The sequence below is a fragment of the Mesoplodon densirostris genome, chromosome 1 (assembly GCF_025265405.1).
Source record: "Mesoplodon densirostris isolate mMesDen1 chromosome 1, mMesDen1 primary haplotype, whole genome shotgun sequence".
Taxonomy (NCBI): Eukaryota; Metazoa; Chordata; class Mammalia; order Artiodactyla; family Ziphiidae; genus Mesoplodon; species Mesoplodon densirostris.
Genome location: NC_082661.1, coordinates 49,481,546 through 49,501,223, shown reverse-complemented (window position 1 = coordinate 49,501,223; position 19,678 = coordinate 49,481,546). Strand labels below are relative to the sequence as shown.

The following is a 19,678-nucleotide window of genomic DNA, read 5'->3' as shown; positions in this document are numbered from 1 at the left end:
GAGAAGCCTCCAGAGCCACAGCCCCTGAGGCCAGTGCCTTGTCAGGTGTGCCATGGAGACAACTAAGAATGGATGTTCTCATTAACTAGACAGATGCTCGCTCCTTCTGGGAAGTTTAGGGAGGCTAAACAGACTGAGGCCTGTTTATCACTGAGGCCACAGAATGTGGAGCAATTATCTCTGCACCAGCTGTGTGTAGTTTGCTGCTTTCTAATCTGGAACATCCTTCGGGGCGCAGGGAGCCCAAACACATCCTTGAAATGCCTACAAAAAATAGATGCTTGACAAAATGGATTTCTGCCTATGCCAAGCACCCAGATCAAACCAGGTCAGCCTTTAACTCACATCCACCTGGCCAGCTTGACATTTTCTCTAATTATTTAGGTGGCTCTCACTGGGCCTTTCCCCTAGAGTGTGAGCTCCAGGACCACAGGGACTGTGGCTTTTTCACTTTGGAATCTCCAGTGGCCAGCGTAAGGTCAATAATCATTGATTGAACTTTATGTCACATGTACACATCAAGCAAAAGAAAAAATAGTTATTTTATTAAACACTTCCCTCATGTGTTTGAATGACCATAATTTATATGGGGAAGGTCTCAAATTCATACTCACTCTCAGGTGTTTTCTCACCCTCACCCATACTGTAAGTTATTTTCCAGATGAAGACTGCACTACCATCTCCTGCCATGGAGCATGAGTTGTGAATGCCTAACTTCACGTGTAACCAGGCTACTGAGTCCCACACTCATATAGCACATCAGAGGACCTCTTACATGCCGGGACTGCGTGGCTACTTGCAGTATAAGGTGGGAGACAGTCCCAGCCTTTAAGAGGTGTAAAGTCTAATGAGGAAGATGGTCACTTAAAGAGACAAGTAAAGTACAGGGTGATAAGGGCTTATGGTCTCAGAAACATAAGACATGGTCATAACACAGAGGAAGTGGCCTAACCCAGGCTGGGGAGAGAGGAGGGAGCTGGGGAAAGAACTTGAACTAAATCTCAAAAAGTACACTGGGGCTGGCCAGGAGTAAGGCTGGGGAGGGAGCCGCAGACAGAGGGAGCAGTGTGGGCAAATGTTGGCATGTGTCTAGAAGGAAGGAGGCTATGGGCAGGACCAAGCCCAGGGCAAAAGGACAATGCAGGGCCCCTTGGTCAAAATTGCTGAGAACTTTAATGCAGAGCACTGAATAAAGTGGGGGGCCCTTTTAAGTGCAGGGCCCTGTGCTATTACACAGGCCACATGCCCACTAAGCCAGCCCTGATTATGGCAGAGTATCAGAGAGGAACCAGGGTCACAGGTAGGAACCAATTCTGGGCTCCAGGTATGCTCTGCTGAGAAGTGGAATGCAACCCCATGGGGAGTGGGGAGCTGTGAAAGATTCCACAGGAGAGGGACATGGGCAGGTCCCTTTTCAGAAGGAGCGCCGGAAACACTGGGATGTTTAATTGGAGAGGGCAAGGGTGAGATGGAAGGAAGGAAGGAAGGAGGTTAGGAAGGAAGGAAAGGGGGGGAGGGAGGAAAGAAATAAAGCAAACAGGCTGGACAGAGTTCTCCAGTGTATGTTCTTGTTACACTGGTTTCCACGGAATTCTTATAGTGTCAGATGAAAATTTACGCATACACACAAACACACACATACGCATCCTGTAGTCAAAAATTTTGTAAAATGCTATGATAAAATTTAAAAGTTTCTGTGCTTTAAGCCTTCTCAGAGTCTTTAATAAACTACTCTGACAAATCTTCAAGAAGAAGACATCGTAGGGACATTTTCCCAAATCAATTGAGCACAGAACCCTTTTTCATGGAAGCATCTCACTTCAGGAAGGGCTGCTTTAAAGCCTTTCTATAAATTGGTATCTTCAGTATCTATAAAATCCTCTAGCTTCCTACTTCCTCTGGACTGGAGTGGCAAATAAGGTCTTATCTTGCTTGCCAATCCCAAATTGTGTCTGCCTGGAGTGCCAAGTTGAGTAGGATTCTGAGGTTCTTTCTGTATGCAGCAGGAGCAGCTCTTTAATCGATTGGTAATCCTTCCTAGAACCTAGGAGTACAGAGTGGTGGCACATAGCTCAACAGATGTGGTCCCTGCCCTGGGAAAAAACTAAATAAATCCAAAGACATGACCTGGCAAGACTTTGAATATCTTGTTCACAGACCTGATTTGGTGGAATGTGAAACCCTGCTGACCAGTAGAGGGTCATTCCCAAAGAATAGACGTGCATCTGCCCAAGAGAAAAAGCACATGATTAGATTTGCCACCTCTGTTATTCCATGGTCCTGTAAACAAGATACAATTCATTTCCACATGTGGCAGACACTGTTGGCTGGCTAGCCAAACAACCATTTGCAACTCCCTTAAACTTTGCTGCATCCTACTCTAGAGGCTGAAAGTCTCAGTGACCATGACACTTAATTTTTGTGAAAGATGTGAAGTAAGTCTGTTAGGGGGCTTCTGAAAAAGTTTGTTCTTTACTGTCAACAGGAACACATGTGGCTGGTCCCATCCTTTCCCCCCTGTTTCTGTCTTGAACACTGATGTGATACATGGAATCATGGCAGCCATCTTATGACCATGAGGCAATAAGCATAAAGACAAAAAGTGAACAGCTAAGGAGGATAGACTGGAAATATACAGCCTAGATCCTTGATGACATTTACCAAGCTTCTGATCAATCTCTTGACTTCTTGTTACATAAATAACTATATGTATGGTTCCAGCAGCTGTATTTTAGGCTTTCTGTTTCTTGTAGCCAAAACTGTCTCTACATGACACACTATGGTTCAGCCTGATTAAAAATCATCATATGTTGTCAGAAAGCAACATCATGTAACAGAAGAGCATTATCTGACTTCCCTGAGCCTCAGTTTCATCATATTTAAAGTGAATATTCTGCCTGAAAACTTCTGAGGATTGCGTAAAGAGGACCTGGACACGGTAATAATAATATTCATTATTGTTTTGATTATTATTAGTCAGAGAGCACTTATAACAGACTAAGCCTTTCTCTAAGTCTTTTACTTATATTAATTTATTTAGTCCCCACCACCATCCTGTGAAGAATGTATTTAATTGTCCTCATTTCACAGAGGAGGAAACTAAAGCAAAGACAAGTTAGGGAACTTGCCCAAATAAGACCTAAAGCCTAAACTTGAACCCAAGCACCAGAGCCCCTGCCTTGAGCCACTTGGCTTTGTCACCTCTGGATCATACTAAATCCTCAATAAATGTTTATTATTATTATCATTACTATTATTATTAGGCTTCTATTATAACTGACAAGGTGCATTTCCCTTAAGATTTTTCTCTTCATGAAATGATTACTGGGACTTTGAAAGGGAGACGTTGAATTCACAAAGCATGATATGTAAAAATGTATCGTTACTTGAGCAATCTACTGAGTTTAATGCAAGTGGGTTTTGTTTTGGTTTTTACATTTTTAGGTCAAGGGCATGTGTCCAATTCACATGTACCAATTAGTCCTCTTCTTGGTCCGAAACTGTACACCTAAACCAGCTAACCACTCCTCTGATAAAAGGCTAGACACCTGCAGGGAAGTTCACCAGCTGCACCCTCATTTCCAGAGAACTGACCCTGAGAATGGCTACCTGAGCACTGCCAGAGGCACCGTCCACACCTGGGAACTCACCTGGATTCCAAGGGCTTTATCTTAAAGTGTCCCAGCGCAGGGCCTAAGGCTGCAATGACAACAGGCCTCATCCCAAATCCCAAATACAACCCACTGGTAGTTGTTGCCTTGGAGAAGGGTGGTGAGAAGGATTCTGAAGGCAACTCCTGGCTCAGTGTAAAAGAACATCATGATAGATTGGTAATGTCTGCCACGATCCTGGGATGGGGTGATGGTGGCATAAGTGCCTTGTAGTTAGAGACCTGCTCACACCTTCCACCTGCACCTAGAACTAACACTCCAAGCAGTGGGGGGAAATATCTCAGTGTGCTGGGTAGAGCTGAATGTTGCCCTGAGGAGAGGGGTCAGAGTACATCCTCTTAACCTCAGAAAGGGCCCAGGGCTGTGGGAGGATTCTGAGCACAGCCTCTCTTGAGACTACTTTCCTGATTGTCTACCCCACCTCCCACAGGACCCAAGCCAAACTGGATGAAGACAGGAGACCCTGATGAATGGAGGAGAACAGCAGTTAACAGAACTGCGTGGTAGGGATGCTGTAAGAGAGAGAATGGCCAGGTAACCTTGCATCCTGGCCTAACAAATAAGGTTGAAGGCCAGTGGTTTCTTCTACTTAAGCCACACTCCCATATGCCATGCCTAGGGAATTAAACCACCAACAAAATTGCTGTTTGGTCCATTAAGACCTCAGTCCATGCCCACATTGACCCTCTCCCAGCTCAAACTCACCCTCTCCTTCCTGGCTCAGATTTTCAGCAACACACTTCCCTAGTTCTTAGCTCAGCCTATTCCTTGAGCCTTGGAACTCTGGGAACCCTCCCTCCTCTCCATGGAGGAACGTGTGCAGAGGGAGAAGGATGTTCTTCTCCAGCTTGGCTCAGCTCCAGGATGGTCTGAGCAAAGGAGTGACTAGATCTTCAGAAGACACTCAGCAGAGGCCAAGCTGCAGTCAGGAGAGTGATGTCTGTCCCTCACCAGTGAGTGTTGGGAAGGATGGGGAAGGACCCCAGGAGCACTCAAGACCTGTCTTAGCTCAGGTCCTGGAGAAAGCAGAGCCTGAAGCAAGGATTCAGTGTGACATTTCATTCAGGAGCAGTAAGCCCAGGGCAAAGAGGGTGAGGAGAAAAGGGGGAGGGAGGCAAGGACAGATGTGATGTGTGGGGTCACTATGCTGGTCACTTCCTTGTAACAAGCGACAAAGCACAGCAGGAAGCACAGCACACTAAGCCTTGGCACTCAGAACTTCTCTGGAAGGCTAGCAAGACTTTCCTAAAAGCAGTTCATGAAGAAAGGAAGAAGGGAGAATTTATCTTCTCCTTCCCCTCCCATCTCCCACTTCCCATTGGTGGAGTTTCACTCCGTAGGAAACTAGCTCCCCTACACTTTCAGGTTTCATCAGCAGGCCCCTCTAGTGTTTGCTCAGAAAGTCAGATCCCACGGCTCAGGATGTGTCATCTTAGCTGAGTTCAGAGTGTAGGAGGCAACTTGGTGTGGGTGGAGCATCACCCAAGAGACCCAAATAGGGGCAATCTGAGAGGCACTCAAGTCTGTGTCCAACACAGGAGTCCAGGGATTCACCCCTGGAATCTGGCAGTGTAGGAAAGGGTTCAGGGGCCTGGAGTGCTGGGGCAACTGCCAGTGGGGTGACAGAGCCCAGGCCACTGCAAAGGTGACTCTCATATTTTCGCTGTGGTGATCTGATTTGGAGACAAACCAGTCAGACATGGGCCCAAACTAGACAAACCTGGAAGCCACTGAGGTCCTATTCTCCAAGCGCAAAGGAAAAGCAGCTCCCATTCCAGGATGCCTCCTGAGAGGAGCGGAAATTCCAGATTTGTCCTTTTCCAATGAAAGGGAAAGGAACAGAACTCAATGATTAAACACACACTATGCCCTGCCCAGCACTGTGTGCCTGCCTGACATCATTCTTTCCTTAGAAATGCTTCTTTTTAAATTGAAGATCATGTTTCATTAGAACTTTTTACTATTCAGAAGTAAAACACATCCATGGAAAAACAAAACTCACCACTGATGTTGCCATCCAGAAATAATCACTCGAGACATATATTTTTAGAACTCTGGGCATGTGTATGTGCGTGTGCGTGTATGTGTACACAACTAGGATCACGTTGTACATGTATATATTTAATTTCTTTTCAGGTCATTAAGTTTCTACAGCTCAATTTTAATGCTGTCTTGTTTCATGTTTACTCTCACTGGAGATTTAGCTTGTTTCCAGGTTGTCACTAATGTAAACAACACAGCAATCAACATCACTGCAGCCAAATCAATCTTTACTCATGCCTTGGGATACATTCCAGTTGAGGACTTGTTGGGCTCTTTTTACCGTTTTGTTACATGCTGCTGGACTATTTATCTACAATTTTTCCAGAATTTCTTTTTGAGTATTTCTAATAAGTCTTATTTATTAGGTCATATTAACCCCACTTTACAGACATAGATCTTGGAGCTCAGAGAAGTTGACTTGTCCTCATCTAAGAGCTAATAAATTACTGGCAAGAAAGCCTGGGAATAAAATTCTTTAACTCCATTCTGCTTCAGTGTTCCTCGGGGCTGAGCTGGGAGCTGGGGATGACCTAGGACCAGGCGTTTCCCAGAGGACAGGCCCAGAGGTGCTGCAGAGACACCACGTGCCTTACCTGAGGTGCATCAGACTGCTCGTCATCACTCTGTCCCGGTAGCAGTTCAGGGGCCTTGAAAGGAGCCGCTTCTATATGACAAACATGGTCTTGGAAGGAGAGACTTCCAGTCGTAGAAAGCAAGACTGACCAGGGGCAGACCACATAGTCCGAGGAATCTGAAACCAAGGCAGCGATGCGGGTGTAGAGATAGGGCTGCCATCTGGAGGGCCATCTGTGGGACTGTGCCCGGCAGGTGCCTTGCAAACCCCCCTCTGGGATGAACTGTGAGCAAGACCCGGGGAAACATGTAGTGGAAGGAATTCAACCCTGACGTGTGCAGGCATAGGAGCATGTGTCATGAAAGGTGGCTGCAGCGGTAGCTGGGAAACTAGCAGCTGCATCCAAATTCACAGGTGGCCCAAGAGTCTCAAGGTAAAAGGTAAAGAGAGATCAGATCCACCTGGAAATTAGCACAAGTCTGAGTTCTCTGGAGCCAATTCAGGGACCAAGATAGCCGGTCTTCTGGATGTACTATAGCTGTTCATCAGAACCTCCAGGGCGAGGAAGAGGGAGTGAAGATCAGGGAGAAGATGCAGCTGAAGGGACAGGTGCACAGCCTCCCTTCATCTCCCCACGCGGGGACCCTCACCCTGACTGCGCATGTGTCATCTCCCGCATGGGGAGCCTCCACGGCTGGCTGGCAGGCCCCAAGCACGTGTGACTTCGGAGCTGACATCTGGGTGTGGGCACTCAGTGTTTGTTCCAGTTATGAATTTAATGCCTCGAATCTCCAAATGCGTCTTCAAGACCTGCTCCCTCCCTTAAGCATCTTTTACGGCGAGCGTGATGTGCAGTTTTCTCAGTAGAGGGCGCTGGAAAGACATTGCGGGAGGCGGGCTCTCCAGCTGTTTCGAGGGGGGGGCGGGGGAGTGGTCACCGGTTTGTGCTTAAGAGTGACGCTCTGCTCCTATGCACGTCCCTGGGCCACCCCTCGGGCCGACCTTGTCAAGTGATCATCTTCTCGCGAGACCCGGTCTACACAGACCCGTTGGGCTCCAGGCCTCCTGCCGGCACTAGGTCCCAGGGCTGTGGCTCACCTGCTCCCGCCCCCACCCAGAGGGTCACCTGTAGGCAAGTGCCTGTGCCTAGCTTGTCAGGTGACTGCAGACGGCTATGGCCAGGCAAAGCAGAGAAATTTGCCATCATCGTGGGCTGCAAGCACAGCTCCTCCAGCCGATCTGAACCCCAACCTGGGGAAGGGGCTTCCCTTCCAATTTTGTCCCTCACTGGGTACTGCCCTCAATCCTAGAGGGCCATGTCGAGTTTTCTTATATCTGACAGTTACTTTTCTATCGGAATTATAAATAATTCTTTATATTAACCTCCCCTGTTTAGACCACTGAGTGTGTGGGTTCTGTCCCCTGATGGGACACTAGCTGTTGCAGCATCTTGCAGGGGACCATTTTGCCGGTGCCAGCCATCCTGATAGCTGCCCCCTGCCTCTGATTCTACCCAGACTGCCCAGGTGTTGGGAGAGGCCCACAGAGCTGCAGCCACTCTCTCCCTAGACACCATGCCCAGAAAAGTTGCAATACCAAGGCAAAAGAACTTTCTTCCAACTCTGCGGCATGCCATGGGTCCAAGAGACAGAGCTGCCCTCCCAGAGCAGCTCCATGGGTGGGTGTCCTTTGCCTACTCATTCTAATACCTCGGACAGATGACAGATCAATAAGCAGCACCCAGAAATGTGTTTGTTTGGGAAGCTTCACATTCAGCTCCCTGTGACTCGGCTGCCCCAGTCACACACTCTTACCACCACGGAGGTCTTCCAGGAGCCGCTCAGCAGCCAGGGACAAGAGGGACCAGATCTCCTCTTCAGACAGAGCTTCGCCCCGGACCTGCAGGGCACTGGCCAGAGTCACAGAGGCCGGGCTCATGCCTGCAAAGACACACGTGTGGCAGAGCCCTTGCAGTGTCCGGGAGCATGTCTGGACCAGCACTGGCCATGCCAGCCCATGCATGGTCCAGCCCCCTCTGCAGCACACCGTCCCCATGTTTTATCGCTTGCGTCCCCAGGGCTGGTTGCAGGACCAGGCACACAGGAGAAGCTAAAGAAATGTTCATTGGTGGCTGGCTGGGTTCGGCTGGTTCTCAGTGAAAGAGCACATAAATAAATAAACTCCCAGTTAAGTGTTAAGTCAATAAATGAACGAATGAACAAACAAACCATGAGAATGGTTCCCTCTGAGCCGGGCATGTGCTGTCACAGAGAGCTTCCTTGTCTGGGGAATGTCTCTCGCCTGCTGCCCTCTCTGTCTGGGAAAGTGGGTAAACAACCTTTTTTGCCTCCCAGACATGATTCATGTCTTTTCCTCTCTGGCTGCCACAAGCAGAGTTGGATTTGGTGCCAGAACCAGCCCTGTCTCTAATGATCACCAACACCTGCCTGAAGGGCAAGAATCAGTAGAAGGAATAGTAAGCCCTGTGTTTTGAAAAGGTGCAGACTCATAGGAAAGCAAGGGACTGATCTGCTGGAGAAGGAGGTGAGAAAGGCTGGTCTTCTCTTCCCTCTCTTCTTAGAAGCTCTCTTTAAACAAAAGCTGACGTTTAAATGTCTGTCCCCCTGACAAAGCTGCCACCCACTAATCTCCAGCGTGGAGAGCCCCAGGTGCGGTGGCAGCAGGAAGAGGCCAGACAGGCTTTTCCTAATCCATTTGCGTCACTGATCTTTTCTATAGCCGGAGCTCCGAGGGCGGGTGTGCTGAGTTGGGGGCAGGGTGGGGAGCACATTATGGCCCAGCCAACCCTCCATCCAACACGCTAATCCAAGCTCTCCACTCACCAGCTGCTCAGCTCCCTCCACGCACCTCCAAGACCAGCCTCCGGCAGCCTGATTCCCAGGAGAAAGAGCCTGGCTTTTCCATCTGTCCCCTGAGGGTGAGAAGGGCACTGCAGCAGAACCTAGACACTTTCTGTATGTGATATTATTTACCACAAGGTGTCTGTGAAGAGGGACTGTTGATCCCATTTACAGGCAGGAAAGCAGTCCAAGGGAACCCAGGTAAACAATAATGGAATCAAAGCTGTAATCCAGGCCCTCACTTGTCTTTCTTTTTTTTTTCTTCCTCCTACTTCTTCTTTCAAACTTTTCTTGAGACTTATGGACTAGGCATTCTCATTCTGCCCCATTTTTCTAAATCTTTATAACCACAATGAAACACTGCCTAGTAAAGAAAAAACAATGGGACAAGATTATGATTCTCAAATAGGAAATGAAATCTCTGAATCTCAAAAAATATGAAATGTGATTTTTTTCTAGCTTTTTTATGACTAGAAAAAAATGCATTAAATGTATAGAAAGGCTGGAGTAGTTAGTTAATACCATCATTTCAATATAGTAATTGAATAGAAGAAGGACAGCCTTTTCAACAAATAGTACTGGATCCATCATGAAAAAAACTCACACCTTATACAAAAATTACCTTAAAGTGGATTATAGATTAATGTACATCATAAAACTGTACGTTTTTAGAAAAAATAAGAGACAATATTTGGATCTAGGACTAGGCAATTGGTCTTAGACTTGACACCAAAAACACATGCCATAGAAGAAAAAAATGTTAAATTGGACCTCTTCAAAATTAAAAACTTTTGCTCTCAGAAAGATGCTGTTAAGAGAATGAAAAGACAAGCTAGAGACTGGGAGGAAATATCTGAACATGTGTGAGGTGGTTAATGTTGCCATGTCTGCTTCTTCAGTAGATATTTCCTGTGTCAACTCTTAATATCAACTCTTGAGCAGAAGAACAATATTTGCCCATCACAGGCTTTTGTGCAGGGTTTTAAAATGAAGAGACTGAAACTGGGGACTTCGTGATTATTAAGCATAATGTAGTCAACACTTTCCAACATATGCTAATAGGAGGAACAAAATGTATATACTGTATATATTCACATTTTCAATTTACCAAGCAGAGGGAAATGAAAATATGCACAATATGTAAAAGGGAGTAGGACAGTGCCTAGCACAAAATAAATATATATAAGTATTAACTTTTATGATTAATATTGGACAGCACTGACCTAGTCTTCATAGAGAATTATTATACTGTACTGAAATATGACAGAAGTTATTATAGTTACAGATGGTCTTAGATCCTAAAAGTTCTATATTTAACAAACCAACATACTAAATTTTTCTTATTTAATAGCCAGCTAAGAGGGTTTCGGCTTGGTTGAATGAGATTTCTGCTCCTATTTTAATTTTGGAATGTAAATGTACTTACCATCCTGCTTGAAAATAAATTTGACTGCACTAGAAAGTTGCCCTGAAAATTTATATATTGTGCCTCCTGTAGAAGGGACACAACACCAGCTATAGTCTTACAAAGGGATTAAACCTGAGTCATATCAGGTCTCTGTATCTAGCTGCCATTTTATGACCTTTAAAGGGTAAAGAATATATTGAACTACACAGAGAGTATGCCATTGAGAAATCCAAACTTGGGAAACTCTGCAAGTCAAACAGCCTAAGTTCTTCAGCAAATAAATTATTTAAAAAAGAAGAAAGGAAGGAAGGAAAGAAAGAAGGAAGGGAGGGAGGGAGGGAGGGAGGGAGGAAGGAAAGAAAAGAGGGAGGGAGGGAGGAAGGAAAAGAGGGAGGGAGGGAGGAAGGAAGGAAAGAAGGGAGGGAGGGAGGAAGGAAGGAAGGGAGGGAGGGAGGGAGGAAGAGAGGAAGAAAGGAAGAAAGAAGGAAAGAAAGAAAGAAAGAAAGGAAAGAAAAAAGAAAGAAAGAAAGAAAGAAGAGAGGGGGAAAGAGGAAGAAAGGAGTGAAGGAAGGGAGGGAGGGAAGAAAGAAAGGAAAGGAAAGGAAAGGAGAAAATGTGGTAATGGGAATGCCAGAGTAAAAACCTCCAAAAAACCCTCTCCTCCATAAAAGCAGTGATGAAACAAGCAGCCTGTAGATATAGTAAAGATCAAAATAGAGTTGTAGCTCTTTCAAAACTCCATTGTCAGAGAATTATCATTATTTGACCTGTCTGGCAGTTCTCTGGAAAGCCCCTCTCACAATGTTTGCTAACACTTGACCCAATTCAGAGCTTGCCCAGTGCAAGCAGACTTTTCCGGGGGGACATTTCTCAAAAACAATCAACAGTAATTGTTTAACATTGCAGCTGCTGGAGGTAGCAATAACAGTTGGGCAAACAGCAAGCTAATTAAAAAACAAAACAAAATAAACAAACAAACAAAAACCTTAAAAGAAGAAACTGGGAAATGAGATATCTATAGTTACCTTTGAAAAGCTCCAAAAAATCCCTGAGAGGCGAAACACTCACCTCTGGCTGACCATGAGATTCTGAGCAAGTCCGAAGTGATGGCTAAGATAGAGTGTGTACTGCCTGACTGAGTGTTGAAGGCCTGTTCTCACAACACACAGAGCCCACCAGCAAAGACTGGGAGAATTACTGGTTACAAGCACTTAAAGAAACCCCTATCCAATCATTAGGTACCCACTAAATTAACTGAGTGGAGACTTCAGTGGCCACCATGACAAAGAGTACAGACTTACAAAATTCGTTCAAGAAAGTAACTAAACAAACAGCAAATGGGCTATGAAACAGTCATCATCAGCCTTTCACCAGCATGTTGTGATGCCTCTGGGCTTCTCTCCAAGTTTTTCTAAACGGTCTGGTGGGCGAGTGCATGCTACTGCTGTACTGTGGGCTAAAAAGGGGATCATTAACTATCTAAAGGATGGAGGGATCCCACCATATGGATAAACCCAGTCCTCCTGCCAGTGAGGATGCTTGGAAAAAGAGTCCAGCCAACAGGCATGCCTTTTGGGGGAAGTTTCATTGCTGCACCCTCATCTCTCAAGCATCTTGCTGGATCTCACCTCCACTGCCTGAGTCCTCTGTATTGACTCCATTCTCTGAAGACTTCTGTGGTCATATAAAAACCTAAAAGTCTCTTTTTCCATCTGAAACCCCATTGCCCATCCAGGAGTTTCCTGGGGCTCCCTTCCATAAGTTCTCACGCTGTGGTACATCCTGTCAGCCACCAGCTTCCAGCAGCCTCGCACCCGGGTCTAGCTTAGCCTAGAAGCTCCATCCGTGACCTTGCTCTTTAGTGCTTCTTCTTGGGCTGCCCTCTCATGTGGGCCGTGGTGGGAGCAGCCCTGAGCTTCACCTGTGAGATTGCCTAGTATATTATAAGCTCTGGCTACGAATAGAATGGTAGGTCCAATAGAACATCCTACCCTCATGAGGCTTACATTCTAGGGGGGATGGGGAGAAGGAGACAGACAATGAACAGGTAAACAGATAAACAAAATAATTCCACAGAGAGAGAGAGACTAGGCAGAACAAATAGACAAGGGGATGCACTACAGCATGCCTTTGGTGTGGGGACACCTGAGCTGGAATGGTCCAGGAAGGAGCCTTGGGGAGGTGACATTTGAGCTGAGACTTGAAGGTCGAGAAGGTGTCAGTATTGGGAAGAACTTTCCAGGCAGAGGGAACACCAGGTGCAAAATCCCAGGGCATGGCAGATTCTGAGATCAGAGAGAAGCTGGGCAGGACAGGAGCATGGGGTGAGGGAAGCAAGCAAGGGGGCAGAGAGGTGTGAGGGGAGGCACAGAGCTGGTCAGATGCACTTCTACCCAGCCTCTCTGGCCAAGGAGAGGTGTTTGCGTGTTTGCCTCAGAGCAGTAGGAAACTTGGCCTACCTGCTAGCTTGCAGCATAAATGCAACCCACGCTGTGTGAAGCCACGCTGTGTGAAGTCACGTTGTGTGATGGCACGCTGTGTGATGCCAGGCAGAAGCCTTACTGACACAGCCACGCTGCTGAGTATGGACCAGAGCAGAGAGGGGATTACGATGCCTGAGGGCTGGAGTCTAACACCTTATCTAATTTCAGCAATTCTGTACCTGGAGATGGCTTTTCTCAAAGACAAGGCTCACATCTGCCCCCACCCCGCCCCCTCAGGAAGAACCATGTCTAATTCACCTAGACATCTGATGAGTGACAGTCACCGAGTGCCAGCTGGTGGATCAAGCCACCTACCCGAGGGAGGGTGTGCCTTGTGCATTTGTTGCAGTGATATTTTACAGTATTTGTAAAGTGCTGGCTTCTTGTGCATTTGTTGCGGTGATATTTTACAGTGTTTGTAAAGTGCTCACCCTCCACCAAGGCACCAGTGATGATCTCTGGCCTTAAACGAAGTATAGTTAGTGTGATTTACAACCCTCTGCAATGCCCTAGGAGACACTCCTGCATTGGGACAGAACTTGGGCCAAGGTCTCTGGAGCTTCAAAGACCCTTCTTAGCTCAGGAGTTCAAGGGCCCACTGCCTAGGAAGAGAGGGCATAAAGGTGGAAGCAAGGGCAGCAGAGGAGACCTGTATGGTGGGGATGATGCACAGCCTCTGGTCTCCTTGGGACAGGCCAGTGGTTGACCACTCCCTCCTTGAAACCCTCCGTGTTACTTCAGATTCCTGGTTCCCCTAACTTTCTCAGTATTCTTTCTCCCTCTCACCGTCCCTGAAATGCTGTCCCTTACGATTCTATTACAACCCTGTAATAGTGTCTTGTGGCTGCAGTAACAAGTTACCACAAAGTTGTTGGTTTGTAGAAACTATTATCGCAGAGAAAACAGTCTCTCAGGGCTGAGATCAGTGGCAGCAGGGCCACACTCCCTCCAGAGGCTCTAAGGGAGAACCTGCTCCTTGTCTCTTCCAGTGTCTGTGGCTGCCACCACTCCTTGGCTTGTGGCCACATCACTCCAATCTCTGCCTCTGTAGTCACCTCACCTTCTCCTCTTCGGTCTGTTTTAAATCGCCCTCTGCCTGCTTCTTACAAGGACACTTGGGATTAGGGCCCACCTGGATAATCCAGCATAATCTCCCCATCTCAAGACCCTTCAACTTCACCACATCTGCAGAGTCTTTTTTGCCATATAAGGTAATAGTCACAGGTTCCACAGACCAAGATGTGGATATCTTTGGGGGTGTGCAGGTGGAAGGAGGCATTATTCAGCCTGCCATAGACTTTTTCATGCAACACTCTCTACCTGTTAGCTAAAAAAAAGACATGAACTTTGGGAGGTTGAGTCCCCAGCCAGGATAACAGGCTGTGAGCTTGGGCACAGAGCATATGCATAACCTCTCCGAGCCTCAGTTTTGTCATCTGGAAAATAAGGTTAATCATGGCAGTTCCCTCATGGAACTGTTGGGAAGATTATATCAAAGTGCTCGGTATATAAAACGTGCTGAACTCATCTTATTTACCTCCTCTTTCCATCTCTGCTCCAACCACCCAGAGAGGGATTTTAAGCATCAGGGCTGCTGAGCAGCTTCCAAGTATGAGATTTTTAAGCTATGGTGTTAATTGTTTCCATCTGTCTGCCAGGATTGAGCCTCTATAAACTTCCCATTTTCAACCTTCAAAAAATGCCTAAAATATCTCAATGTCCCCAAAATAGACACCCTGGGGAGGGACCAGAGAAGGATGTGGGGCTCCCAAAGAATCAAAGCTTTCAGAATGATCCTTGTTTCTCTCCTCCTTTTGTTCCATGTGTCTCCTCTCCCTTTGGACATTCATTAAAAACCATCCATCTGCACTCAGGCCAAAATCTGAGCAAAACTTTGCAGAAGGCAAATGGCATCCTTACCCCCAGGAGGAAAAGGCAGCTTCTGCCTCATCTGGGCTCTGTTTAAAGAGGTAAAGGACAGGGCTCGTACCTTCCAGAACTCTCCCACAGTGAGCTCCTTGGAACCTGACCTCAAGTGACATTCTCCACACAGTCCCTGCCCCCGACCCTGATTTAAATACTGGCTGCAGAACCGGCATAGCATGACCTTGAACAAGTAAACTCAAAATCGTTTCCCTCATCTCTAAACGGAAATGATACTTCCTACCTTACAAGACAGCTGTGAGAAACAGAACAAACTAATGGAAAAAGGGCAACTAGCAGATAGCCTACCTTTCTTTAGTACCCCAAGGTGGAATCTTGCATTTCTAGATAAGAGAGTAGATACTAGCGTCCAGAAAAATATTTAGAGCATTTTAAAGTAGTGTTACTCCCACCTTCCATTCTTACATACCATTTTCGCAATTATTTACCACTTTCCTATATTATCTGTGCTAATGAGGTAAGTTTTTTTTATTTAAGTACATTTCTTTAAAGAGGAAACTATAATATACTTATAGTGAGTGAAAAATCAGTATTATTGGACATAAATAGAAGGTAATTATAACTAATTTTTTAATCATTGAATTCTTGACAGATAATATTGCCTTCCAAATGCTCTGAGCCCAAGGCCTGATCTTTCACTGTGAAAGGAGCAATTCTTTCAAGAAATGTGAAAGGGCTTTGGCTCTGAACAGACTCTCTTCTTGACATAATCTGAAGAATTAAAGTAAAATGTCAAAAACATAATTCAATGTCATTAATGCAGCTTGCATTCCAGCTGTATTCTTTGGTCCTGCTTGTCCTTTGGAAAGCACTGTTTCACCCCTTTTTAAGGCCTCAGGGCCAGTTATAATGCAATCTGTACTCAGAGGGTACCAATTTTACTTACTTTAAGATAATGACTTAAATTTTACTTTAAAGCAATGCCTTCTAAGGAGACAAGCCCTTTATAGCTTAGAGTTTTCATAAAATTGTGTGATTCCCATAAAAATGTTTCAAAATAGGCAAAGCAAAATGATCCCCATTTCCAGATGAGGAAACTGAGAGTTTAACTGACAAAAGGTCACAAAAGTCACATGTCTAGTCAGTGCCATTTAAGGTTCTAAATGAGGGGAAGGGAGGAGTTGTAACCTAACGAGATTAATTAAAGCTATGTGTGTTTAAATTAGTATTCAATTTATTAATGTTGTGAATTTTAAAAGCTGCTCTTTCTTAAACCTTAAATTCAGTATTATGCTCCGTTCATCTAGTGATTGATATAAAAAAAGAACCACTTGACAAGATATTTGATTAATGTTCAACTAATTCATAATATTAACTGTCAGGGTGTTCTCCAGAGAACCAGTAGTAATTCGCACAGTCAGAGAGGATTATTCACATACCTCTTCCCAGACTTCCTTGTGACCAAATTTTTAATCATATTCCTTCCAAGTCCTTGGCCAGCCAGCTAAGTTATTGGCCACAGCCCATGAATCGGTATAGATTTGACCTCTGGCCATTTCTCTTTCCAAGAAAAGTCAACAACCAGGTACACAGCTAGAACTTCTGCCCACTGGGAGGATTTCCCTTCACCACTGTCCTCCTGGGTTGTCCCAGAGAGGGGCTGCAGCACTGTAGCTGTTCCACTTTGGGGTGGTGCCAGCATATCATGCAGAACCATCTGTGAACCAGGTCCCAGTTCTTCCTCAGTTAACTGATCACAGGGAACTCATCATGAGGTCACAGGTGCAGGCTGAGAGGAAGCAAGCAGTGTAGCAGGAGAGGGGACCCTGGCCTCATGTAAACTACTTGTGCCTTCAGGGGCTGCTGAGCCAGATATCACGTATACCACTTCCTGTGCACACCTAACTTTATGGCTTGGTGGGTCAGACTGCACCCAGCTCATGATGGGCAGCTCAGGTCATATGGTAACTTGGTGGCTCATAGTTAAGTGTTCAGCCTCTACTAAGGTCTAGTACAGGTCAAAAGATGTTCATCAAGAGAGTAGCTATCCTCAGATGATGGCAGGGCTTTGCTCCAAAATCCTAAAGGTCTGAAGGGTCTGCACTGTGATTCACTCACAGGCGCCTGACAAAACTCCAAACATCTTTATCTGCCACAGACACTTCAAGCACCATTTGATCTGTTGGGTCATCTGGGCCAAGCGTCAGAGCAGCTCTGTTGCAGAACCTTCTCTTGTTCTGGGCCCTACTCATAATTAGCAGATTTTCAGGAACTTCAGTAAATTGGCTGGAGTAACACAACCAAATGAGGAATATGTTTCCTTCAAAATCCAAAGAGCCCCACTAAGCATTGTGCCTTTTTTTTATTTGTAGGAGAGGCCAGATGCAGCAACTTATCCTTCACCTTAGATGGACTACTTCAACTTGTTCCATACCACTGGACCCCTAGAAATTTCACTGAGGTGGAAGGCCCTTGAATTTGGGGGAGATTAAATTCCCACTCTCTGACATGCAAATGTCTTATCAATAAGTCTAGGTTAGTCGCTACTTCTCACTCATCAGTTCTAATCAGCATAATGCAATCAATGTAACGGACAAATATGATAACTTGTGGAAGGGAAAGGTGGTCAAGATCCCTGCAAACTAAATTATGACATAGGGCTGGAGAGTTAATATGCCCCTAAGGAAGGACACTGAAGGTGTATTTCTGGCCTTGACAGTGGAAAGCAAACTGCTTCTGGTGGGCCCTATATGGAGAAAAAGGCATTTGCCAGATCAATAGCTGTATACCAGGTACCAGGGGATGTGTTAATTTGCTCAAGCAATGAAACCACATCTGGCATGACAGGAGTTACACCTATATTAAGTTTGTAATAATCTACTGTCATTCTCCAAGATCCATCTGTATTCTGCACAGGTCAAATAGGAGAATTGAATGAGGCCATGATACAAATCACCATCCCTGCATCTTTCAAGTTCCTGATGGTGGCTCTAATCTTTGTAATCCTTCCAGGAATGCAGTATTGCTTTGGGTTTACTATATTCTAGTGGCTTCCACTTGGCCTTTCCCACAGTGATAGCCCTCATACCATAGGTCAGAGAGGCAAGTTAGCATTCTGCCAATTGCTGAGTATACCTATTCCAGTTATACATTCCAAAACTGGGTAAATAACCACAGGATGGATTTGAGTACCACATCTACAAAACACTTTAACAGCAACACCCAGATTAGTGTTTGATTGAATAACTGGGTACTATAACCTAGCGAAGTTGACATATCACAAACTAACCATCATACCTATGATTAACATATTAAACATATTAACATATTAAATACTCCTAAAAAATTAACTCCATTTTCAAAATTAGTTAATTAAATTCTCTTGAATATTTGAACTGCATTTTAAACTTTAATACTTTTAATTAGGCCAAAGCAAATTAACAAGTCTTCTTATATATATATATATATATATATATATACACACAACTCCTATCAGTATAATGAATAAAAGTAGAATAGCAAATAAATCAGTTTCTCTTAAACATTTCATAATTGTTTGGTGCTGATGCAATTAATATTGTGTTTATAATTTCAAATTCTAATCATCAAAGAACAGTTGACTATTTTTGAATTGTATGTGTCTCCCTTTAACTTCCACCCATAAACACTGTTTATAAACTTAACTAATTACATTCATATAATTTCACATTAAATCATTAAGTCAAGTATGTTGAGTGTTCTCTAATATGTCATATTTTCTTAAATATTTCAAATATCTTAAACATATTTCTTCATGATTACAAGGGTTATCTCTAAAGGAACATTACAATTATTAATGCTTTCTGCCTTCGTCTTCCCAAACTTTTGGTTTACTTCTCTAGTGGAGGCTACTGGGTCTAAATATTTAGTTTATAGATTAGTTACAGACAGAGATTCTGGATCTGGGTCCAAGGTTTTGCAGATTAACTGGCTGAACTTTTAGCTTTGGGACTTTTCTATTCTACAACACTACCCCTTACAACTGGGAATGAACACTTTTTCATGATGTTTACTTGCCTGAGTTGCATCAGTTGGATGCATCACTGGCTCATTATGATTATAATTAAGTGCTTTATCATCCAAGTTATACTGTTAAAACTCTATACTCTCTTTTCACTTTCTTATCTATCTCCTGTATCTATTTTATCCACCTCCTCTCCATAGTTCTTTAATTTTCCACAAGTGTCTGAGAATACTCAAATACCCCACCCCTGTCCCAACAGGCCCGTGCTTCTCAGGGAATATTCACTGCCATGCAAAGTGAAAAGCCAAGAGAGCAAGAAGACCCCATGTGACCATAATCAAGCCATGTTTAAATTCAGCCCTTGTGGGCTCCCCTAGTGGCACAGTGGTTAAGAATCTGCCGGCCAATGCAGGGAACACAGGTTTGAGCCCTGGTCCGGGGAGATCCCACATGCCACAGAGCAGCTAAGCTCGTGCACCACAACTACTGAGCCTGCGCTCTAGAGCCCACGAGCCACAACTATTGAGCCCAGGTGCCACAATTACTGAAGCCCATGCGCCTAAAGCCCCTGCTCTGCAACAAGAGAAGCCACGGCAGTGAGAAGCCCATGCACCGCAACAAAGACCCAACGCAGCCAAAAATAAATAAAATAAAATAAATTTTTTTTTAAAGTAGAACTCTTCCTTGTGGAAGGAGCAGAGAGAGAATGGCTTCAGATAATCCACCTTTAAAAAAAAAAAAGGCTTATGGC

General features: G+C 45.0%; 1 protein-coding gene across 1 annotated transcript in view; it reads right to left on the bottom strand.

The window, feature by feature from the left end:
• The window catches only part of LOC132488033 (FERM and PDZ domain-containing protein 2-like), an 82,635-nt gene that overhangs the window by 53,592 nt on the left and 9,365 nt on the right, over positions 1–19,678 (bottom strand). The window contains exons 2-6 of the mRNA XM_060096043.1: positions 9,132–9,220; positions 8,590–8,735; positions 8,103–8,228; positions 6,308–6,465; positions 2,204–2,225 (exon numbers count right to left, since the gene is read on the bottom strand). Of these exons, the coding sequence (XP_059952026.1) occupies positions 2,204–2,225; positions 6,308–6,465; positions 8,103–8,228; positions 8,590–8,735; positions 9,132–9,220 (541 nt within the window). The remainder of the gene's footprint in view (positions 1–2,203; positions 2,226–6,307; positions 6,466–8,102; positions 8,229–8,589; positions 8,736–9,131; positions 9,221–19,678) is intronic.